At 30.9% G+C, this 26,387-nt stretch overlaps 2 protein-coding genes across 12 annotated transcripts in view; one reads left to right on the forward strand and one right to left on the reverse strand.

Moving 5' to 3' along the window:
* The window catches only part of RUNX2 (RUNX family transcription factor 2), a 211,216-nt gene extending 196,426 nt beyond the window's left edge, over positions 1–14,790 (reverse strand). For 3 of the 4 annotated variants that reach the window (XM_079147685.1, XM_079147683.1, XM_079147682.1), the window contains exon 1: positions 12,100–12,562. In XM_079147685.1, coding sequence (XP_079003811.1) covers positions 12,100–12,472 — 373 coding nt within the window. In that variant the 5' untranslated portion in view covers positions 12,473–12,562. Of the gene's footprint in view, positions 1–12,099 lie in introns of all 4 variants that reach the window. The other variant, XM_079147684.1, reaches the window with a different exon arrangement.
* The window catches only part of SUPT3H (SPT3 homolog, SAGA and STAGA complex component), a 499,594-nt gene that overhangs the window by 35,923 nt on the left and 437,284 nt on the right, over positions 1–26,387 (forward strand). The window lies entirely within an intron of this gene.

The following is a 26,387-nucleotide window of genomic DNA, read 5'->3' on the forward strand; positions in this document are numbered from 1 at the left end:
TCGAGTTCCTTGAAACTTTCCTTTTCTAATCAAATCTAAACTAAATCTTATCTCCTGATAATAACTTTTTTTGCTTGGGGGTATAGTACTGGGGATTGAACCCAGGGTGCTCTACCACTGAGCTATCTCTCCAGCCCTTTTTTATTTTGAAACAGGCTTCACAAAGTTGACCAGACTTGTCTTAGCTTTGGGATCCTTCTGCTTCAGCTTCCTGAATAGCTGGGATTACAGGTGTGCACCATTGTGCTGGGTTCCCTTGATATACTTTTACTTTGTCTGAGTTGCTTTGATTCTCTCCAATCAGTCTTAAAGATGTGTGTTAGAATAATGGGAAACAAAAAGATTATTTCCTTTTTTGTATTTTGTCAGTTTAAAAGCTTTAGAGTAATTATGTTTGGAATACTAACACTTTTGACAATGAAATTGAGAACTAAAAAGTTATTTCATTAAGGTCATGTATAACACTATGAAGTAGTAATTAAGTGTTAAAAGGCTTGAGTTTGAATGTCAACTCTTCCAACTGTGTGACCTTGGGCAGGTTTCATTATCTCTGTTTCCTCATCTGTAAATAATTATGGTACCTATCTCATACAAGAGATGTGAGATAATTAAAGGAAGTAATGTTTATATAGGGTTTAGCACAGTACCTAGCACAGTAAACACTCAACAAATAAAAGCTAACATGAAAACAAAGTACAGTTTCAGCTGAAATGTACTCTATAAAAATGATAGGTGATGTTAGGCACTTAGATTTTTCCAAATACGTTAATGTGAACCTAAGTTAAAGTTTAAAATACTGCATTTTTGGTATAGATTTATCATTTACTTAGAATAGCTATTTGAACCTATTAAATACAAATATTGAATTTTTTGGCTCTTCGTCTTACTGAATCGATGTGTTTCTTTATTTTCCTCATTAATGTTATTATTCTAATGTTAGATGACTAACATCTCTACTAGAAGATAGGGAAGGAGAGAAAGGAGCTATAATGCTTTATTTCTTGTGAATAAACTTTACAAATGTTTAGTGGGGAGACAGTTTGGATTTTTTTTTTTTTTTTTTTTTGTATATTCATCTTGTCTTTACCTTATTTTGGGGCATATTAAAAGCTGGTCTTCTATCTACTTCCAAATTGGCTAATTTAATCTGGGATTCTTTTTAAAAAAAGTTCTCAAGGCTTTTCCTCCGCCGTTCCTTACCCCGAAAGCCTGTTCCTCAGACAGTTTGGTTGATCAGCTATGTTTAGATACCATTGGATTATACAATTCATGTGTGGCTCTGTGAACTCTTTAATGGAGCATCCCCTCTTAATTCTGCTTTTTAAAAAGCAAGACCCTGTCTCTAAATAAAATATAAAAAAAAATAAAATATAAAAAAAATATTAAAAAGGGCTGGAGATGTGGTTCAGGGTTGAACACCCTTGGGTTCAACCCCAGTAGCAAAAGGAAAAGTGTTATAGTCAGATAAAAAAAAAAAAAAAAAAACACTTGATTAACTTTGAAAGATATTTTTGACAAATAATAGTTTTAAAGAAAATTTCTGAGCTGTTTGTGTGCTCTTAAAGAAACTACTGTTAGTGTAAAGTGATCAGATCTGAACTATTTGTGCCATCTCACTACTGATTAGAGTGTAAGGTGATTATATTCTTTTAATGTGTGTTTAAATGTAAGTACATACAGAGAACATATAAATCAGGATATTAAACATGTAAGTATTCTTATTTTTAATTTTTATTATATTACTGTGTTTCTGTGTTTTATGTTATTCTGCTTAGTACATGTTTTATGAAGTGATCTATACTAATAAGAGCAGAACTAGGACTAGGGTGAGGCAAGCAAAGTGCCCAAGGCACAAAATATAAGGAGATTCTCTTTTCGAGGGTTGTGTAAGAGTGTGTATGCTTCCTTAAATTTTGTATCTTAGATGCTTCCTGTGTCTCACCCTAGTTCTAGCTTTGCTTCAGAGAAGTAGTCTACATATAAATTATTTTAGTTTAGCATAGTCTCATGCCTGCTTGTATATTTTATTAAAAATATTGACAAGATGAAAGTATTATAGTCAAATCCAAATTGATGTTATCCAGAATAAAAATAAGGTAAGTATCTGAAATAAAAAACATGATGTATTTTTGCATTCATCAGGAATTGTCAGAGCTTCAAAAATCCCATTTTTGTAGAATCTTGTCTGACACTGAAATAAGCTTAGTTGTTTTACTTACTGGTAGCTACCTAAAGTCAGTGCTTTTATAGCTAATCATAAGTTTTATAATTTGATGTATAGTACCGTTAGCTCTTAATTTAAATTTATGAGTGATCATTGAAGTAATAGTGAATCCAGTTTTGCTACATTTTATTAACTTAGAATGAGAATTGCCTATGATCATGTGTGTGTGTGTGAGAGAGAGAGAGAGAGAGAGAGAGAGAGAGAGAGCGAGCTACATCTGGAAATGCTCAAAAGTTGTTTGCCTTTTTGAGAGAACAGTCTGCAGTGAAAGTATAACTTCTTCAGAGGTGAGGTTCAAGTTAAGGAATCATGAACCATAATGTGAGGAAGCATAATATTGTGAATTATTATATTAGCTGCTGTAGCCATTTATGAAGTACCATTTGTTGAAAGCTAAAGAGATAGTCTACACAGAACTTTGTGTATGAAGTCTCAGAATGTAAACTAGAGTACAACCTAGTTTTCTGTTCAGTAAGGACTAAATTCTATAAGTTTGATGCTTGTGGGTCCATGATTAAAGTAAAATTAGAGTGTGGAAGAAACAGAATAATGCCAAAATTTGTAAATGTGACATCATTTTGAAGTTAGAATTTTTATTCCTTAAAGTTAGAATTTATTTAAATGTGCTTTCTTTTTTCCAAAATAAATTTTTATTTCTACTTACAGTGGTGCCAAGGTAAGTTTTCCTAAGTAGAATTATTTAATATTTAGGTCCACCGATAGTGTTTAAAATAAAAATAAACCCATAACAACCAAGGGTGGAGAGGTGTCTAGATTTGTTTTTAGCTTTCTTTTTCATGGCTTCTCAGAAGTGTATCATATTATAAATACATTCAAAATGTTTTGCTCTGAGGATATGTAGCATTCCTATAAAGGTTAAATCAATAAAAATGATTTGGACACATTCCTAAGTATGGCTAGAACAGGTAGCTCGTTGTTTTAGGTACCCTTGAGTTTCTGGAGCAGATCATTATGGCGTAGCAAAAGAACTTACTAAAAGTTGCTTTCTATGTGTAGATGCATTAGCTTTAATAAGATTTTCTAGCCTTCTAGAAATGAGTATTTTTAAAGTAGCGCTGTATATATTTTAATTTTAATAAGGTATTTGAAGCTCAGTTAAAAGTTTGGAGGTTTTTTCTTTCGAATGCTGAAGATACACCATAATTGATAAGGAAGAGGTACGTACAGGAAAAATGCAATGGTCAAAGCTTTCTGGCAAATTTAGGATAAACGATAGTACTGTGATTAAAGAAAGGATCACATAATGACAGAATTAGGAATTAGATATTTCTTTATAGTATTGCGAGTTTAGAAGAAAATTCTGTAGTCATTGTTGTTCTGTTCATTTGAGCAGTTCAAAAGGCAAGGTTAAATTTGAAGTTTTATTTTTAAAAGCATATGTATATCTCCTGTGCTTAAAGTTGGCATCTTGTTATGTTGTTATTGCAAGTTGTTTTATTTCATGTATTTTTGCATTTTTCTTGTTCATTTTATATTTTAAGTATGTAAGTTTTTGGATCACAGTTTTATAGCTTTTTAACAAATGCATGTCAATTTATAATAATGAATAAGGCCATTTTTCTTAGTTTCCTTTCAGAGTTGAAGATGTTAAATGTTCTTTATTAAAAAAAAATGCAGTGAATTGATCATGTATTTGAATAATGTTTTTAATAAAGATAGCCACCTTGAGTTACATGTATTAATAAAGTCTCATAAAATATCTTCCTATCTTTTGTGCATGTATGATTTTTTTTATAAATAAATACTTTATATAAATAATGTGTTAAGTTATTTGTTGGAGTACATGACTTAATTTCATAGCTAAGAAAATGGTTTGGATATGTCTCAGTAAAATTTTTTTATATATACAGAGATTTAACCATTTAATAATAAATAATTTAGCAATTTAAGTCAAATATTTTGCTCTTTTAAAATAATTACTTAGGGGTTGGGGTTGTGGCTCAGTGGTAGAATGCTTACCTGGCATATGTGAGGTCCTGGGTTAGATTCTCAGCACCACATATAAATAAATATGTAAATAAAACTAAAGGCCCATCAAAAATGAAAAAAATATTTAAAAAAGAATTATTTAAATGTATTTTGGTAGATTTAGAATGTTTATTTAACTAAAAATAAGCCTAATAATCAGCATATGTTTCTAAATTTTCTTTTTGGGTCCTTATTAGTGATAATTTAAAAAACTGCATGTGTATTTTCTGATCTCATTGGTGCACTTGAATATTTTGTCATATTGCTTATTTATGTTATAAGGGAAATACACTTAAATCTTTACTACTGGATCAAGAATGAAGTTCTTCAGACAACACTTATTGCCTTTATCTAGCTTAGATAATAGCATTTTTAAAATGAGAGGGATGATGGTTGTAAGTTTTAAAAAAAGTTGTTTTCCTCCTAAATTACAGAGAGAGAGAGAGAGAGAGAGAGAGAGAGAGAGAGAGAGAGAGAGAGAAGGAGAAGAAGGAGGAGGAAGAAGAGGAGGAGGAAGAAGAGGAGGAGGAGGAAAGGGATGTATGTGTATGTGTATGTTTAGTTTTAACAACTGGGAGTATGTAAAGAATTCTGTGCTAATATTGGAGTTTATAAGAATTTGAAAAAGAAGAATTTCTGCTGTGGAAAGAAGGTGGGATTAATGATAAAATGTTGGATTACATTGAATTTATGTTTCCATTTCTTTACAAATATACTGTAATACATTGTCTTTAGAGTAGTATCTGTCTTATGGATTGTCGTCTTTTCACTTTTATATTGAACCTTATTTTAATTAAAAGCAGGAGCAGTTTTTTTTCCCTGCATTTTGTCAACAGCTAAATTACCTAAAAGCTTTACAGATTTCATGAGAAGTAAATAGTAGATTATCTTTTGTAACCAGTTATCTTACCTAATGTTAGGATGCTACTTTTTTGATGGGTGTTTTCTCACAGATTTCTTGTAATGCCTTAATTTTTTTGAATTAGATGTTTAGGTCTTTCATAGGAAATTTTTACAAAATTATATGGTTATTAGTTTTATAGAAAACACAGAGACTAATTGTAGTGTGGATTATCAGCATAAAGTAGTTTTCTTTCTGTGACACCATATTGTTGCGAATATCGATAATCTGATAGAAGTTAATGAAATAAAGTGAGACTTCACTTTTCTTCAAAAAGTGTTTTTTTAACTTCATTTATAGAAAATACTTTTCAAGATTATTATTACTTAAAGAGAATCCATACCCTTTACCTTTTTGAAACCCAGACATCTTCTTCCTAGAATGAAGTTACTGTGATATAGCAATGAATTGAAATATTATAGAATACAGTGCTCTATCACGTAAGTGTGGTGATCCTTTATTTTTAGCTTGAAAGTGAATTTATGTTGGTTAGATTCATTTACATAATTTTTAATTATTTGGTATAAATAATGACACGTTTTCACTGAAAGAGTAGCCTGGGAATTTGAAGTTCTAAATTGAGAAGTTTATTAGCACAGACAGAGATTTAAAAAGAAAATTATTATTATCTAAGTTATCATACATTAATGATCCACTGCTTTGTTTACCCAGTTTACATGGAGAATGAGTACACATATAGAAGATATACCTGTTTAACTTCCAGCCAGGGTTGCTTTTTGTGATAATATCCATAAATAGGGATCTCTTATCAGATTAGTTCCCTTCATATTTGTCCTTGTAAATGTGATGATTTGTTTAGCCTATGAGAGTTTCTAATAATTGTTGTTAAGTTTATATCTGGAAAATGATGGTAGTGATTTTTTTGATCTTGAATTTCTTTTCTGATGCCTAATTTGTTACTGTTTTTATAGTTTTTATAGATAGTGCAGATGCATAAACTAATTATTTTTAAGGAGTTACAAACATTATCTCAGTTAAATAATTTACAACTGTTTTTCTTGGGTTAAGATCATTGTTCCAAGTTCTATAGTCACTAGTTTATATGAATTCACACTCATGCATATGTAAATTCTGTACATAAAATTTTTAAGTCAGACTGATGGCCCAAAGAATTTAGGTTGAACATATGTGCCAGGTATTTTGTTTCTTCATAAACATATTCCCATGTCCATATAAAGTTTCGTGGACTACCACAACATTGTTATTCTAGTTTTTCCAAAGAAAGACTGTGGTATATATGTTTTAAAAATTTTACTGATCATTGTTAATAGTGTTTTGGCTAGCAATTTTCCTTTATTTTCTGCTTTTACTGAACCACAAAATAAACTTAGTTGTGAGATATCTGACCAAAAGAAATAGTAAATAATGGTTTGGCACACTCAAGATTTATGTAATATTTTTGGCGGGGCTGTAAATGTACATTTTAAGTTTTTGGATTTATAATCCAAATTATACTTACATAATATAATCTTAATGTAAATATATGTTTGTAGTTTTTAGCATAATAATTCCAGGTGACAGTATTAATGTTAAAAAGTTAATGTAACTGAAAGCAGTATAATAAGTTTATTTGGCTTTGTGGTAAAAATTACCTGCCTTGCATAGGATCTTTAAACCTACCATACCTTGTTAGAAATGTCACTAATCATATGTAACTCTTATGTATGATTTCTAAAAGAGAACTGCCAGTAGAACTAGTGGAGATAACAGAGATTTCAAACTAGTCATTAAAATAACCTTAACTATGTTTTTGAGAATAAAATGTTAAATAGGTAATTTTTTTAACATCAGTATAACTTTTAACTAAATAGTATTAAAAATTGTGTTCACTTTATATGTGTGTATGTTGAACACTTTATATGTGTGTATGTGTTTATATCTGGCAGGAGATATAAAATGATGAAAAATGATGAAAATCATTTAATTAAGGTAAACTAACATTTATCATCTTTTATTTAGAGTCTAAATCATACCTACTGGTTCTTTGATACATACTAGATTTTTTTTTTGTTTTAGTGGTGCTGGGGATTGAACCCAGGGCCTTGCACTTGTGAAGCAAGTGCTTTCCTACTGAGCCATACCCCCAACCCTAATATATTGGATTTTTGTGTATTTATAACAACTTAGAATAAAACATATGAATAGCATTTTTTTCACTGCCAATATTAAATGCTTAATGTAACAACAAGCCTTTAACGTACCTTTTAATTCTGTAGCTTATCTTGTTTGGGGATAATACATTAATTGATGTGGTTTCTGTTTATTAGAAGAAAGCATGTTTATGAAAAAACGTGCTTTAGGGTTAGCTCCTGTTCTTCAATAACAAGAAATTTAAAATGTTTTACAGGGTGTTTCTTATGTCCATTCAACACTGTTCCAAACCTTGAATTCTATGTCCTTAATAGTAGTATGAGGGGGAGGAAATTCCTGTGAATTCTACATAAGGTGAAGATATTGTATACAATATAATAAAGAAGCATTGAATGTTAGTTGCTGTATAGGTCTTAAAAAGTTATTTGGGAATGTATGGTCTGTTTTATGTATATTTTCTGTTGAATGGACAAAAGCCTGTGGTTAACTGTGGTTAAAATTGTAAGGAAACTCCCTTTGAATAAGGTATAGAGTTTCCCCATGATTTTTTTTTTGAATTGTAACACATTAATCAAAATATATATCCAGCGAATTCCATAATCCTTTTGAAATGGCAAGAGGTTTTATATTAAGGTATGTTATTTCATTATGTGAGAGTTCCTTTTTAAAGAATTGTTTAAAATACTAAATATTTCAAATTTGATGAAGATTTTCCACGTACTTGAAACAAAATTCTTAAGAAAATAATCAAGTATTGAAGTTTATCATTATCTTTATCATGGGGGCTTAGTGGCAGTTTTTATTTTTTGTTTTCTTGAGTAGAAGTTAGAGTTCATTGACATAAGAGGAAAAAAATAATGCATTAAGGTAACCTGTTAGGAAGTCTCTGCCTAAATTTGCATTGATTTTGCTAGTACCTGTTTAGTAAAAGGCCTGACTTGGCAAATGCCTAGAGAAAAGTAATTAGGCATTGTTATAATTATAATCTTAGTTTTGGCAGGAAGGGTCCCCCCACCATTGAATTGATGGTATTTGTCTGCTTGTCCACATGTAAAATAGTTTTAAAGAGACACTGTAGCGCTAGATAGTTCCATTGAATTCTTTATATACAAATGTCTCTAAAGACTTTAGGTAATAGAATCTTAATGCATATGATGAGTTTTTGCATGACTTCACTATTGACATAGAGTTGTCAGCAAGTGTTTAACAAGTGTTAGAACAGCATGGAAGGTTGGTATTTGTGTGCTTTGGAGAGGAATTTGATGTTACCCTGTTTTGCCATCGTTGTTCAAGTATGCACGGGTGCATCATTAATCATAGGAAATGCAAAAATAAATAATTCGGTCCCATTGGATTTTTTTATATGAATACTTACCTTTTCCTTTTTTTACATATACAGTTGAGGTATTTAGGTAACCCCTAACCTTTTGCTTTAACAAAGAAGTACAGTATAAAAATATTACCACAGTTTTCATTTGAGCAGCTCTTGAGAGGGGGAGAAAAAAGCCCTCTAGATGAATATTTGTTGGAAAAAAAAAGTTGTGATACAGAATGTCTTAACTCAGCCCCAGTATAGTACTTGAGGACCACCAGTGTGTAAAATTGAAAGCACATGAGTTTTGAAGCACTAGAAAAGGTTTGTAATTGATTAGCGCTGCTTGAAAGTATTGAAGTACAGTGAGATTTGATTTGTGAATGGTTCTATTCAATAAAGATTAATTCTGTGTGTTTGATAAAATCTTAGTGCCGTCAATGAGTTAGCCATCTCCCCCTACCCCCAGTTTATTTAACCATCAAATATTTCAGTGTTGTTCTAACAAACTGGAACATTTATATCTTACTGGATTTGACTTTTTAGCATAACTGATTTAAGCAAGTCAGACTATTAGTGATTAGTTTGAAGGGTGTAATTGAATAGATTAATTTTTGTTCTATTAAAAGAACTAAAATATATCACAATGTAGTTGTGTATTTCATGGCTTTCTTGTAATTTCGAGACTATCTAGAGGTTCACACAGACTTATGAGATTTTTTTCTTTGATTTCTTTTGAATTTTTTATATTTTGTAACATTTAAAAATTTAAAACTGAAATCTTCAACAATTTTTCATGTAAAATTACAGTTACTATAATTTAAAATAATTCATGATGTAAGTATTTGGAAATTGTATTGGTATTTTTCATTTTTAATAGTTGTCATCTTTGTTCTTGACTTTCTAATTCATCTCCCTGGAAAACAATTTAGCTCTCTTGTTTTAGGAGCAAATTATAAGACTTTGTCACTACCAAATCTTGAAACTATAAAGGTATTATTGATATGGATCATAATTATTGTTTTGGAAATCGCTTTACACGTGATGTTTTAGCAGTTACTTTGGTCAATTACAAAGATTTTATGTAGAAATTTAACCAGCAGATATATTTTCATAAATAAGTTCTTAAATGTAAGATACTTGATGAGTCAGTTTAAAACAGGTTTTAATTATGATAACTAGTGGACAAATTTTGAGTAGCACATACTGAAAAATGCTGATTAATTCAAAGGGAAGTACACCAAGAGATCAAGGACACCTAGACTCACTCTCTCTCATACACATACATTTTTAGCTTGTTCTGTTTGAGATAAGGTAATTGGTCGGTGTGTGCTTTGTTCTTAATCTAAACTTTATATTTATAAAATTGGGGCACATACTTCTTATATTCATATTTTAATAGGTGATTTTGATAATCATTGTAAAAATGTAAAGCCTAAAGTGAGGTTTTAAACTTGATGGAGATTATGGAATGGGAAAATGTATGCAATGTGATGATGACCTATAAAGAATGTCCACTACTCACCTATGATTAGTCTGGTGTGCTGTATTCATTATAAGTTCTCTATCCAGACCCAAAAGTACTGTTGGATTGGTGGGGGGAAGGTAAAACTTTTCACTTTTCAGAAAGGGAAGAATTAGTTATAATGGTAAAAAAGTATGACATGCAACAGAAGATGATCTTTACTAAGTTTGCTTTTCTGTCTTATTTAGGAACTGGCTCAAATTTTGGAAATTTTATTATTGATTGGTTATTAAGAATGTTTCAACAGTATAAGACTCCTGATAAGTTAGAATTAGGAGCATTTCAACATATTCTTGGGAACAGTTTTAACATATTCTTTGTGGCAGCTTTACTTCTAATGCTGTGGTGTTCCTTGAAACTTGTGGTGTTCCTGGTCTGGTTAGAAAAATCTATTTTTTAAATAAAAAACTAAGTGATATTGTGAAAGAGCAATTAAACTGCTTGATATGCCTGTTAAAACTAATACAACAATAGTTTTAACCATTTGTTTCCTAGGGTAGTAAGCGAAAGTTCTCATGTATGGGCTATAATTATAGCATGAGCTATAATGCAGGCTAGTTGTAGTTATTTTCTGCTTCCTAACTTCAGAAAGTTTTAGAGTAATGCTTAATATCTACCATTAGAATTTTAATATTCTTTGATTATTGTACTGTATGTATTGTAACTTTGAGGAGACCCACTTATAGCTATTGAGGGAGTTATTAGAGCAATTTTACTTTTTTTTTCTTTTTGTAAAATACAAAGTACATTTCCTTAACTTTTAAAAGAAAATTTTCCCCACTTCAGGTTTTATTATTTTCTTTGACCTAAACTAAGACTGATCCTCTAGTAGTAGCCAGTTAAAATGTGTGAAGTAGGAGGAGTAAAGGAAACTCCAATCGTTAGTTGAAAATTGCAAAGCAAAGTTAATGGAGGTACAGGTAGCAAAAGGATTTATTTTAAAGGATAAAAGAAAAAGTAAAAAAAAACTACATTGTAGTTGGAACATGTTGGACACCATAAGGAGAATCTTGTAAGTGTTTAGATATTTTACATTAATAACATGTCAGCTGATGAATGTTGAATTGTTTACCTATCTGTATCAACACTAACTTGAAATTAAATATTAAGGGACTGTATTATGCCTGTTTTGTTTTAAAGTCCAGCATGATTTAATAGGTATGGCTCTTTTAAATCATACAGGGTATCCTTAAGGAGTTTTATTTTTCATGAGACTAAAAACGGTATTCACTTTGGTAGGTCCAAGAATGTGATTAAAAGACGCTTAGACATTTTGATGTTATGTTTATAAGAAGTGCTATATATGAGTAACAGTGTATAGATGTAAACTTAAAATATATAGAAAAGTACAATTGTAAACTTTAAAAGACTTTCATGAACTTTTAAGTATCCTGGGCAACTCTAAAGATCTTTTAAAAACAGCTGTGATGTACTTAGAATAATTTTTATTTCAGTTGAATGTATACTTCAATTATATAAAGTTTAGAAACAAATTAATGTAGTTGTCTTGTGCAGTTTAAAATTATGAATATATTCCTTTTAGTTGAGCTGGTTAAATTGTTAGCTTTACTGCAGGTTTATTTTTATATTGTATATGGTAGACTGTAACATTGCAATAAGTCTGTGGTATGCTATTTTGTAAAATTGCTGCCTTTTTGAAGTTTTCTCAAATATTGGGAGCCTCTTTGTCAATAATTTATAATACTGATTAATTTATCATCAGTTTTTTCCCTAGTGAGGGTTAATAAGAATATTAAATTTTACAGTTTTAACATCTCATTTCTGTAATTCTAGAAATCATTTTGACTAATGCAAAATCATTTAATTTTGTCTATTTCAAGTCTTTACTCAGAGTTAAAGTTACAGATGCCAAGTGCAAATATTTACAACATTTCATTTTTCAACTTATAATGAAACAAACCAGCATTATTATTATGATCTTTAATATACTATTATCTTGAAAAACTAGCAGTTTAAGAAACATACCCTTATGTTTAACAGATTAATACAGGATTTTAAAACATGGTAACACTTACCCCAAAAGAAGTTTTGCTGACATGGTGTCACTGTGCTGAAGAGGCTGTTTGATGCCATAGTCCCTCTTTTTTTTTCCAGATAGAACTTGTACCCTCTGTTGTAAATACTGCTTGTAGCCTTAAACTGAAAATACAAACCATACCCAAATCTTGTTTTAGTTTTACAGTATGCCTGGAGTACATAGACTTTATATTTATTTTTTTCTGTCAAGAAATTATGTAGCTGGTAACATGTGAAAAGCAAGGAAACAAAACAAAAAGAGAATGAGCAAATATTTGAAGGACCTACTATTACTGCATAGACTGTGGTTAGAGAGCACTCACTGACTCTGTTGGTCTCGGTGGCTGGTAGTGACCTGCGGAGATTAACCATTTAAAAACCAGAGACTTCTTGCTGTCCTCCTGGAGAAAGTTTGCACCGCACTTGTGGTTCTGTGGTTGTTTGTGAGGCGAATGAAGCATTCACACAATCCAAAAAAGCAAAAGCTTTAAAACTCCTTTTTTTTGCAAGCACTATTACTGGAGAGACAGAATCATGTGGTTTGTGACCTCACAGTACTCAAAGTAAAGTGGGACTGCCTACTACTGTGGCTTTTCTCCCTTGCTCTCTTTCCTCTCTCTCTCCCTCTCTCTCTCCCTCTGTCTCTCTCTCTCTCTCTGACAAAAGGCTTGTGGTAAGGCCTTTCCTGGCATCCAGAAGGATATAGCTTTTTAATTTTTGTGACTCATGGGGCTTTGGATAGAATACAAATACTGAAGGAGCCCAAACTCCTGTAAGGTTAAGCATTTGTAGAGCAGAGAGCTGCAGTTAAGGGCTTTCCTTTTCTATCACCTCCCTACCTTCTTTCTCCCCCCTCCCCTTTCTCTTTTTAGCATTATTATGTTTGTGGAAAAGTTAGCAAAATTGGCTCAAGAGGCTGTGTGAAATTCTGAACAACAGTGATGATTTACAATAATTTACATCTTTGGATTGTATCACATTCTGGGGTCTGCTTCATATTTGCTAAGGTGGCTGAATTCCTTCTGTTTTCCTTTTTCTTGTCTTCTTAAACTTGTGAATCTGTAACTCATTGTAAAAAAGTTTACCTTTCTTAAGGTCTGGTTGCAGACTGCTTGCTGAGCTTGAGTATAATTGGCTGTCATGAAAGTGTTAGTCTGGGGATTCTTTTACAAATATTAAATCATGTCTGTCTACCTTATTTTCAGTATTGATTGTGGACCTTAAAATAAAGGTTAGTTATAATTAATATCACTTAACATTATGTCTACCTTTATCTCATGACTAGTTTGAAGATCTTAAAAAATGAATGGCAAGAACTGAAACATGATATAGTTTGTTGGAAGAATCTTAGTTTTCTTTTTTATTCTAATTTTGTTATTCAGAAAATGTACTTATTTTGTGTAATCTTTAGTTTGGACACTAACAGTTTTTGAATGAGAATCTTACATAAAGTAAAATACAACAGATTGTTCAGTATTAGGTTTTATGAGCTCAGACGGGAGTGGGTTAACAGAAGCTGTATTTTTTTTGTTTATAATGGAAGCTTTGAAATAAATTACAAAATGCTGTGTGTAGTAAGGAATAATGCACACAGACAGAATATGTTAGTCGTCTCGATTTGCTAATTCTGATTCAGAAGAAAATTGAAAACATCTTTGGGAAACTTTTTTTTTGCCCCTTTGGATATGTATGTATAGAACTCATTTTCTTATTAGGATGATTATATATCATAGGCAGTGAATTTTATATTTATGAATACTGTTTCCTGTTTTCATCAGTTGGGAGCAATGGGGTATTTTTCAACAAAAATTATAAAGGCGAATAGACCAATTTTCTTTGCATTTTTGCCATTTATCTACGCCACTCTGAATTTGCATGTTAGATGTCTTATTATTGTGATAGTAACTAGGATTGGCATGAAATAAATGACTGGGAGTGTGGGCGGAGACTGAATTACGAAAGATTTGGGGTGTACAGTGGAGTGAGGACTCTGGAGGGTTTTAGAACTGTATATGATTCCTAGCACAGCTCATTACCAATTTTTAGTTCATATTAGATAAAGATAACTAGACACAAATATTCAGAAGATTCTTCACGGACATTTTCAGTTTTTTTCAAAATACAGTGGGAGGACATGGGAATGACTTAATCCTTTATTATTCAGATGTCCTGAACTTTTTCAGAATAAACTTTTGGTGTAAAAATCCAGAAATACATGTTAGTGATTTATTTTAAATTTAGATCTGATCATGTTTTATTGTGCATGTAAACACATTTTGCACTAAAAAGTAAAAGTTGTCATTTAACCTGCAGTGGAGAGAAAAGTTATTCAGTTATACTGTTTCATAAATAAGTGTGATTCCTGTTATCAAAAATAAATAAAAGGATTTTTGTCCATAGTGAAATTTCCAAACATAGTTCCGTATGAACATTTAATAGCAGAGACAGTTGAAAAAGTTTAGGTAGCTGTTACATTATGGTAAGCAAATGATTTTCTCCTTCTTCATCTTTTTTCTTTTTCTTTTCTTTCTTTCTTTTTTTTTTTTCTTTTGGTATTGGGGATTAAACCCAGGGCCTTGCACATGCTGGGCAAGCATGCTGTCCCTAAACTGTGTCCTTAGTCCCATGCTTTTTTAGAATGAGTTTTCAGTTTCTATATCAGGATTCTCTTACACATCTGATAATTCTAACTTTTTGTCAAATGTTCTCTTCATTAGTTTTTTTTTTTTTTTTAAGTTATATATTCTTTAGGTCTCCAAATTGACCTGAAATGAATTTAAATAATTTCAAACATCTCTTTTTCTTTTAATAGACTGTTTTCTTTTTGTAGGTAATCCTCCTGCATGTAATCTTTAGGTGAGGATTTACACTCGTACAAGAGTTTAGTATATATTGTTGAATATGTCCTTTCTGTTCTTTGTAATACTCATCAAATTCTGCCAGGAGAAAGATAGTGAAATCATGTGTTTTGAAGTTTGTATATTCAATATCCACATGTATTTCCACATCCTAAATCATTGCTCTTTGGAACAAATATCACTTCTTAGTAAAAATTAAAAAAAAAAACAAAAAAAAAAAACAGTGATAACCCCAGGGTACACATTAGATAATCTATAGTGTTTCATTAGAAATAGCTTACTACCTATGATGAAGAAAGCCTGATCCAGTGTAGTCATTGTAGATAAAGCCCTTGGTTATAGATTTATACCATCCTTATAATCAGAAATGGAAACCACAGATTTTTTTTTTTTAAATAACCTAAAACTTTTACTATTTGTTGTATTGAAGTAAGCAGCAAGTTTAGGTCCATTATATAAATTTTTATGTGTTTTAATGCTGTGGAAATGAGATAGTTTTGAACTTGAAATCAGTGTCAGAAAAATAAAAAAGTTAGTGTCTTGCTTTCTGTTACTTTAATAAAATTTGTGAAAATTAGTAGAGCTTTTAGAAATACTAAGACATAACAGTATAATAATGTTTTAAGTGCTTCATGTGTTTTCATTGTTAGTTTTGAATTTGTTTTTATTTTCTCAAGTAAAGATCGTATTTTAATATAGTGGTTTTATTTTCTCAATACTGTGCCCATTTCTGTTTTTTTTTTTTTAAAGGAATTGTTACTTATCTGCTGTTTTTAAAATTTCTTTTAATTGAAAACAATAGCAAATAGTTTGATGTAGCAATTTTACAAATTGTAGAAGTTCAAATCTGCTTAAATATTCTAATTACGAGGTTTCAGCAAGGGATTTCCTTATGAGCTTGATATTTGAAAATTTTTCTGACATTTTTTGTTCAGATTATATATAGCTGTTTCAGTTTATATAGCATGTGTTGAGCCTTATATTGATGACTTGAAATTTCATTGTATTAGTAAAATACATAGTTTTATTTTTAAAATTTTGATTGAGATATTCCATTTCCTTGTTTTAGAATGGAGTATATGTCTGTTTACACAAATACATGCATATTTGTCTGAGTTGTTTAAGTATAGAAGGTTCTATTGTACTTTTTTAGTAATGAGAAAAACTATTTTTTTTTCCAATTTGTTTTAATTAGATCATGTTAGAACCCAAAATGTCATCATTTTCTTCATTGTTTGAATAAGTTCATTTGGTTAGTTTGAGCAACTATATGTCTAAATGTGATATTATGTGGAAATTGGATGCCAGAAGAGAAAATACTAAATCAATATCAGTCTCTCCCTTTTTCTGTCTGTTCTGTCCCCTGCCTCCCTCCCTCTCTCCTCCAGGTTTTTTTTGTTTGGCTTTGTTTCTTTGGTTTCTCTTTCCATATTTTGACATCTTAATAGTCTCAAAGTAGATTCTGAAAGTTCTAAGGGATATTGACATTAATTCTCTCTAATGAATATCTAGCAGATTTGAAGCTCTTAACATTGGTTACAAATTGTTATATACTGATATATTACACCTCATTTGTTAGAGTATTGGCATCTGGTTACCGAGATTTTCTTTCTTTCAACTGCTTTGACTTCCTTGAATTCTTCCTTTATGCTAATTTAACACATTGTTTCACATGACATTAACCCATAAGGATTTTTTTTATTATTCTTTGAAATGCAGCATGATCCATACTTGATTAATGTAGCTGTAAGAGTATTGTATGTTTCTTGTGATTATCAGAACAATTCATCTTCTAATGCTGTCATTTTCGTAAGAAGAAAAAAAAAGGTGACAACTTGCAGAAAATATGGGAAACATGCTCATATGACAGCTGAGGATGTGGCTAGACTAAAGCAGGAAACTACTACCCACAATGCAATGTTACATACACTACCACTTAATAAAATTTATATCAAACATGCTACTGACAAAACCAAAGAAAAATAGTATCCAAACTCTGCTGGTTAACGTATCCAGGGAAAAGTGAAACTAATCTTTTGAGAACTTTTGTACCTAAGAGAACACAGTAATTGAAACTCTGGTACATCATAGTATATTGGAGTAGTGCTGTAATTTGCCTTTGTGTTATGGGACTTGATTGTGGGTAAAAGTGGTCTACAGTGAGAACCTTTTGAGTATTAGCTTTCTTAGAAAAGGTAAAAAGGGACATCCCTCTTTTCATTTGAATTGTTTCAGTGTGTAATAGGGTTAGAAGATACTGTCATCTAGAAGGGAAAAAAGTTAAAATTTGAGATACTGATTATTGATTATTCAAACTTTCTATATAGGTATGGTTTAAGTTGTCTGTTATTACCAGAGTGGGATGGAGGGTGGGACTTGAATTATCCACTGAGGTATTTCAGAGTACTTGTTTTTCATGCTCTTTATGTTAATCTACCTGTACCTTACCCAGTAATCTAAAGCAAAAATGTGAACTGCTTTTATAATGTGGTCAAAAACAGTATTAAGACATCTTTAAAAAGTCAGGTTTTAATATATTTAGGGTTTCCTTTTCTAAACCTTAATCTGCTGTGCTCTTAGCTGTCAGACTTAAGCAATTTTGATGAATTTGGTACCTTAGTAATTTAGACGTATTTTGAGGCTTTACAAAGGAGGTTGTTTAAGGCTTACATAAGAGCACATAGTAGAGTTTTTAAATTGATAAATGTATAGAAATTTTATCAGATGATGAATAGAAAAGACTATAAGTTGGTGTTGCTTATTAAAGGTCCTATCTGAGTATTCCAGTCTAAAAATTGCCAATGTTTTATTTCAGAACTGGCATGGTAATTGTCATCTTATCATTTACGTGAATATTGTTGTCTGTCTAAATCTCTGTCGAGGATGATTTGCTTAATTGTTTGAAGTTTTTTTCTCCTTTAGAGACTTCTTATCAATAACAGCTGTAGCATTGTGGCTTTTCTCCATGGACTCATGGTGGTCTTTGGAACGTTATTCAACTTTGACAGGTGAGATAGAGGCTCTCCAGTGCCACTGCTTTTGGATGGATCTTAACTGTGGTTGGTTAAAGTGCATCTTGCCAAAATATATGGGTGAGACCACACACAGCCTTTAAAATAGTTATTGTAAGCTTATTTTTAGGAATACATGTCTTGACAGTTCTTTTATTTGCATGCCAGTTTCATTGCCGTGTATAGATTTTTCATTGGTTTCAGTGAAGGCAGTTGCAGACCTAGGTCTCCTTTTCCTAAGGCTTGTGTGTAATTTATGCTGGAAAATACTTTGCATTCAGGTGTAATGAACAGTATAGAACATACATTGAAAATGAAACTTTAGAATACTGATCTTTTTGTTTTTACAAATTTGACAGTATTCCTGTTGAAAATCTCAAATTCTCAGAGAATTGAAAAATCGTTCCGATTTGAACTTTAAAAAATTTGGGAGTGACTGCTAAAATTTTCATATTCTGTAATAACATGAATACTAAAAATTATTGTTCTTGTTATCAGAAGTATATATTCTTATTGTATGATAAAGCATTGTTTGAATTATAAGTTTACATTTTAGGAAAAGCTTGAAAACAGTGAAACAAATTACTGAAGAATTCAGTTTGTTAATGTGTGGGCATTATGTGCAAGTTATCCAGTCTTATGGAATGATTAAAACTTTATTCAGCTTGATAAACTATAAAATTTAAAGCTATGATTAAAGATAAAGGGTTTAAAAAGTATTTGAAATCTTAAAAAAGTGACTGTTTTCAGTGAGCAATAGAGAACGCTGTAGACGTTTACAAAATTTTGTTCCTTTTTATAAAATGATGTATTTGGAAAATTAAATTATTAGTGACAACAATATTAAAACTTTGTCAGTCCTGGCAGGTCAGAAAACTTTTCACTTGATTAAATGCTCCTGTGTATTTTTAATACGTTTAACCATCGAAGATAAGATTACAGTTTTTTTTTAGTTTTATGGGGGAAACAATCTAAAGAGATAATTGGATATCCAAACTTCCCCTCACTTCTTTTGCAACATGCTTCCATTGCTGAATTGTTCTTGCAGAAGTACTGGAGTAATTGTTTTTCTGTAGTTTTTCCAGAGAACATTTACAAGAGAGGAGAGAACATATTATATACAAATAGGTTGTTTAAAAAGACTTGGTTTTTATCTCTCAGAAATTAGCCATATGTGTAAATCTTGTTTGTATGCTAGATTGAAAAGAGAACTACATAAGGTAGTTGTAGACTATTTGAGAAAACTTGAATATGAACCTGATATGAGTTGTACCACAGAATATTTATGAAATTAGTCTTGTACTGCTAATAATCTCATAGTAGAAAATGCTCTTATTCTTAAAAGAGAAGCATGATAAATTATTGTTTTGAAGTCAGTAACATACTTAAATTCATACATGAAACAGTGTGTCAAAATCTTAATTGGTGAATTTAGGTAAAGGAATATACCTGCATTCATTTGATTGCTTTTTAGCTTAAACACTGAATTCCAAAAGTTGACACATTTTTTAAGGGTTATAGGAATTTGAATTGAAATTGAAATTAAAAAACAGAAAAATTTATTCATATGTAAATAGTTAATTTAAAAAAGAATGAATAGCTTAGGTTATACATATATACATATCAATTTTACACTTTAGTTTATACTTGTTATTCTAAATTTTATTCAGAGCAAAATGTAGCTAATTTTTATAAATTTATATGTGACAAATATAAAATGAAGATGTTAAACTGTTTTATAAAATCTCAACTTTAAAAATTTTAAGTTGTTTGCCCACAGTGGTGCATCCTGTAATCCTAGAGGCTTGGGAGGCTGAAGCAGGAGAATTTTGCAAGTTCAGAGCCAGTTTCAGCAATTAAGGCCCTAAACAAATTAGTGAGACCCTGTCTCAAAATTTGAAGAAGAGCTGGGGATGTGGCTCAGTGGTTAAGTGTCCTTGGTTTCAATCCCTACACTGGGGCGGCGGGGTGGGAGGGAGGAGGTGGTGGGATTCAAGTTCATATTATAGTAATTCAAGGCTAGATATTTTTGGAGGAACAAATCAGTCATGTTTTTGGTATATTGTTTTAAAAATTTTTAATTACTATTTCTAGAAGTATTTTTAAAAGTTAATTTGTTAAATAATTAATACTAAATTGTACTAAATTACTACCAAATAGTATGTTTTGAAGCAGTATTTCAATGAGCAGTTGTCTACATCTCTACCTTTGAAATATTAATTTTGAACGTGTGGTATACTATTTAATACTTTATCAGGGGTCGACATACCTTTTTTGTTCAAGTCCAGATGATACATAGTTTTGGCTTTGTGAACTATAGGGTTCACAAAGGGTTTCTGTGAACTATTCTGCTCTGCCAGTACAATCTGAAAGCAGACAATAAGTAAATGAATGGGTGTGAGTGTATTCCACTAAGACCAGCAGCTGGCCCGATATACTAGTTTTCCCGCTCTTGCCACCTCTACTGTATTTATAGAACTCTGTGGTCTGATTCATACCATTTTATAGAATAAGGATGATTTGTAATAATGATCAAGGTTTTTAGAAAATATTTTTAGTTATAGGTGGACTCCGTACCTTTATTTTATTTGTCTGTTTTTTTTATGTGGTGCTGAGGATCGAACCTAGTGCTTCATACTTGCTAGGCAAGTGCTCTGCCACTGAGCCACAACCATAGCCCCATGATTAAGGTTTTTATTTTTTAAAATGGAATTCTTAAAAGTTTGACAAGATCTTTTAGTCTATTTGCATGTGGAAGATCTTGTCTATGGTGTTTAATAATCATCTATTAAACTGAACCATCTAATGAACTTGTAGTGCAAGTTCATTTTGGTCACCTAATTATTATATTGCATACAATTATAGATTACCCTGACATCCTTTTAAGGAATCAAGATCAATAATTGTGATTAGAATCCATCTCTAAATTATAAATCTTGATATTTACTTATTTCTTCATTTTTACTTTACTAATAGGATATTGTTTCCTATTCTTCTTGTCCACAGAAATGTTCCCTCTTTTTAGAATTCACTGGCTTTAATGCCCAAGTATAATATGTGTAAAAGAAGTCTTCTTGATTGATTGCTGTGATTCAGTTATTTTTCCTCTTTTTTTTTTTTTGATCATATTTGAATTTTGGTCCTGTTTGGCATAAGTATTTGTTGTTTTTGATATGACTTCAATTCCAGAACATCCGTTGCATCCACCATTGGATGTAAGACCCCCCAAAATTAGTTTTCTTAAGATTGACCTATATTAGCTGGATTTTGAGTATTATTTGTTTGATGATGATGTTAACTACTGAGCAGGAAAAGTAGCTATCTGTATGTACTTTTGTTTGTAAGGAGCAAGTGAACCTATGTTTTCTGAATTTCAGACTTTTACTGTATTAATATTTAAGGGTTGAAAAAAGTATGATAAATATGCATAGACACATTAATATGCAGTGGCTTTAAGTAATAGCTTATCGTTCATAATATTATGCATTTAAAATCCATGATTGTTTTAAGCATTTCCAGTTATTAGACATAATAACTAAGGATCAGACAGTTAAAAAAAGTATTATTGTTGGTCTTAAATAATTTTGTTATAAGGGAAAAGTCTTCCTGCCACCTTCTTTCTCTCAAAAAATCTGATCATTGTTTGTTTGCTCTCATGATAAAGTCCTAACATGAGTATTTTGACAATTCTCTTTCTCTCCAGTATTTAATAATAAGATAGATACATAAAACAATGTAAGTAGTAAGGATAATCTAGTACAGAGGAAAACAAAAGAAAAAAATAGAACAGAAACTCAGAGCTTCATCCAGGGTCATTTAGTATGATGACAGATTGATTGCGTTATCTATTTTAATAATGTTTTAAAAGGGTAATCACTGTTGTAGTCATTTAATAAACCAGAGCAGGAAGAACATTTTGTTAAACTTAGATTGTTTAAAAAGATTAGAAACCATTTATGTTTGGAAGATTTTCTTCCCAAATTAATAAACTAAAAAGTTTAATGTTTACTTAGAAAAGTAACCCTCTGATGCATGAAACCTTACCTAATAATAAGTCATCAAATATAGACATATATATTTGTTTGTCTTTTGATACCATTTTGTATCTCTAGGACTTTGTCCATTTTAGTTATAAATTCATTCTTTAAAAGAATGAAGAAATCTTAAAGATGGCATATTTTTGAAAGAATTTATGAATTATTGAATGTGCATATACTATAGCATTTGGTATTTAGTTACTTATGAAATCTTTATAAAGATTATTAGTGAAAGTGTCTAAAAGAACTATTTTGAACAAATTAATAGATTTTTAAAATGCAGCTTTGAATTTATAGAAAAATTGAAAAAGAATTCTCACAAGTTCCTTTACCCCCAGCAGTCCCTAGCTTTCTTTATTAACATTGGTGCCCTATATTTGTTAATGATTGATGAATCAATATCAATACTATTGTATTGAAGTCTTTCCTCCTGTTGTATAGTTTTATGGATTTTGCCAAATGTGTAATGTCATGTATCCAACATTATAACATAGTCTTTTCATTGTCTTTAAATTTGCCTGTGTGCCACAAATTCATCCCTCCCCCATTCCTGTACACAATGATCTTCCCCTACTTTATTTTTATTGATATATTTTTCATATGTGTACATCACAAATTTACCAGTTTAACCATTTTAACAATTGATATTTTAACTCTTACCTGTGACATTACTTTTTCCAGAATGCCATATAGATAGAATCATATAAAATATAGCCTCTTTAGACTGGTTTCTTTCACTTAGCAGTGTGCAGTTAAGTTTCTTCTGTGTCTTTTTGTGGCTTGATAGCTCATTTATTTTTTACTTTTGAATAATATTTTGTTGTTTGGATGTACCATAGTTTATCCACTAACATATTGAATATCTTAGTTTCCAGTTGTTGGCATTTATGAATAAAACTGCAGTAAAGAAAAAGTATAGCTTTTTCTGTGGACATGTTTTCAGTTCCTTAAGTATATACCTAGAAACACAATAGCTAGATTGGTAAGACTGTATGTTTAACTTTGTAATAAACTACTAAACTGTCTTTTATATAGTGACTGTATTCTTTTGCAGTCCCATCATCAATGAATGAGAATTTCTGTTGCTCCACATTATTGCATTTGCTGTTCTCAGCATTTTGGACGTCAGCCATTCTAATAAGATATATAATGGTATCTCAGCCATTGTTTTGATGTGCAAATTCCACATTGTCATTTGATTCTCACCGTCTTTTCATATTCTTATTTGCCATCTGTATATCTTCAGTGGGGGTTTGTTCATGTCTTTTACCCTATTTTTAATTAAGCTGCCTTTTTGTATTGTTGAATTAGAATATTCTTTGTATATACTGTATTTTCTTTATCTGTTTGATAGGCACCTAGTTGTTTCTACTTTTTGGCTATTGTGAATAATGCTGCAATTGAACATTGATATAATTATCTGAGTTTTGTTTCATTTCTTCTGGGAACATATATCTAAGAGTAGAATTGCTAGGTCATATAGTAATTCTATGTTCAGTGTTTCGAGTAACTCCTACTAAACTATATGACTGTGGATTGCAGTTTCACTTACTTTGTGTGTCCCTGCAAAGCTGCAGTATGTCACATTAATGAAGTCTAACTTAGAGATTTTTATAACAAGTCATACTTTTTGTGTTGTGTCAAAAAATTCTTTTATTCAAAAGTACCAATGTCACTAGATGTTATCTGTTTTTTTCTTAGAAGTTTAGAGTTTATAATGTTAAAATTTTATATTTAGGTTTTTGATCCATTTTGAGTTCTGTATTTTTTTTTTCTTTTTTTGGTGTGTGTGTGTGTGTGTGTGTGAGAAAAAAGGTGTGTCTGAGGATCATTGTCTAGATGGAGGTTACTTTTTTTTTAAGTTTTGATTTTTTTTACTTGGATGTCCCATTATTCCACCTTCTTTTTGAAACGATTGTCCATTGGATTGTCTAGGTGCTTTTCAGAGACTGATTGTATTTGTGTGGGTCTCTTCCTGGGTTCTGGTCTGTCCCATTCATTTATTTTTCTGTTTTTTTCTTTCTTTTCTTTCTTTCTTTCTTTTTGTTTTTTTTTGCCAGCACTATAATATATTACTGAGGCATTATTATATTAAAGTAACATCAATTTCTTGATATTCAAAAACTTGTTGGGATTTGTATTGGAGTTTTAATGAATGTATAAATAAATGTTGGGAAGAACCAACATTTTAACTCTATTGAGCTTTCCCATCAGTAAGCATGCAGTATCTTTTCATTTATTCAGATATTTGATCTCTTTCATTAGAGTTGTTTAGTTTTCCTCAAACAGACCTTTTTCTATATACTTTGTTATGTTTTTGCAAAATATTCACTTTTTTGTGCTGATGTGTAAGTGGTACTTTAAAAAGTTCATTTTCCAATTGTTATTGTTGGTGTATAGGAAAGCATTCATTTTTTTTGTTAACCTTTTCTCTTATGACCTTGCTATAATTACGTCTTATTTTTAGGAATATTATATTGAGTTTTGGGGATTTTCTACAAAATCATATCATTTTTGATCAAAGATAGCTCTTTTTCTTCCATTCCAATCTTTGTTTTTTTCTTTTTCTTGTGTTATTACATTTTCAGACTTTTAGTGCACTATTGAATGTACAATGTTGACTGTTGAATGATGAAATGGAGTATCCTTGCCTTGTTACTAATCTTAAAGCATTTAGTTTGTCACCCATTAAATATGATGTTAACAGTATGATTTGTAGATTTTTTTACCAAGATGAGGAAGTTAATTCCCTTCTGTTCATGGTTTGATGAGAGTCTTTATTATGTGTGCTGTTGTATTTTATCAAATTAATTTTCTGTGTTTGTTGATAGGAACACATGGTTTTCTCATTAGCCTGTTGATTGGATGGATTATATTAGAATTTTGAAATTTGAATCAGTCTTGGATACTTGGAATAAGTACCACTTGGTTGTGGTATATAGTCTTTATATACACTACTAATTTTGATTTGCTAATGTTTTGTTGATTTTTGCATCTATGTTCCTGGAAGATATTGTTTTGTTGTTTTCCCTTTTATTGGAATGACTTTTTTTGATATTTGTGTAATGTTGGCCTCATAGCATGAGTTAGAAATAAAGTCTTCTGCCTCTGTATTTGAAACAGATTTTTGAGAATTGATATAATTTCTTCCTTAAATATTTACTTGAATTTACCAGTGAAGCTATCTGGACCAGTGCTTTCTGTGTGGCAATGTTATTAATTACTAATTTAATTTAAAAAATGTATACTTTTCTGTTTCTTGTGTGAGTTTTTGCAGTTCGTCTTTCAAGGAATTGGTCCATTTTATCCACATTATCAAATGTGTAGGCATAAAGTTGTTTATGGTATTTTATTATCCTTTCAGTATCCAAGGGATCAAGAGGATTTACTCTCATGCCTGATATTAGTTTGTATTTTGTGTTTTTTTTCTTTACCTGCCTCCACATATCTTTTTTCTTAATCTAAATTTATAAGTGTTACCTTTTAAAAGAAAGTTTTTGAGTCCATTAATTTTTCTGTATTGATCGCATATTTCAATTTTATTGAATTTGTAGTATTTCTTCTATTTTGGGTTTGGTTTGTTCCTCTTTTTCTGTTTTCCTCAAGTAGAAGTTTAGGTTCGTGATTTTAGATTCATCTCTTTTTCTAATATATTCAGCAATATAAATCTCTTAACCACTGCTTTTGCTGCATCCGCAAATTTTGATAGGCTACATTTCCTTTACCTTTAAATTCATGTGTTGCATAATGATTTTTAAAAAAATTTTATTTTTACAGTGTACACAAATGGGGTAAAATTTTTCATTTCTGTGCTTGTACACAATGTAGATTCACACCATTCATTTAATCATACATATACATAGGGTAATACTGTCTGTCTCAGGGTACTATCTTTCCTTCCCCCATCCTCTCCTGTCCCCATTTTCTTTTACACCATCCAAAGTTCCTCCATTCTTTTCTTGCCCCCAACCCCCGCTTCCGTTACGTATCATCATCCACTTATCAGAGAATACATTCAACCTTTGGATGATATTCTCCAACACCATCCATTTACCAGCAAAGGCCATAATTTTATTCTTCTTCATGGCTGGGTAATATTCCATTGTGTATATATGCCTTAGTTTCTTTATCCATTCATCAATTGAAGGGCATTTCAGTTGGTTCCACAACCTAGCTGTTGTGAATTGATCAGCTGTGAACATTGATGTGGCTGCATCACTGTAGTATGCTGATTTTGAGTCCTTTGGTATAAACCAAGGAGTGGGATAGCTGGGTCAAATGGTGGGTTCATTTCAAGTTTTCTGAGGAATCTCCATATTGCTTTCCAGAGTGGCTGTACCAATTTGCAACTCCACTAGCAATGTATAGTGTGCCTTTTTCC

This window comes from Sciurus vulgaris (assembly GCF_902686455.1).
Source record: "Sciurus vulgaris genome assembly, chromosome: 7".
NCBI lineage: Eukaryota > Metazoa > Chordata > Mammalia > Rodentia > Sciuridae > Sciurus > Sciurus vulgaris.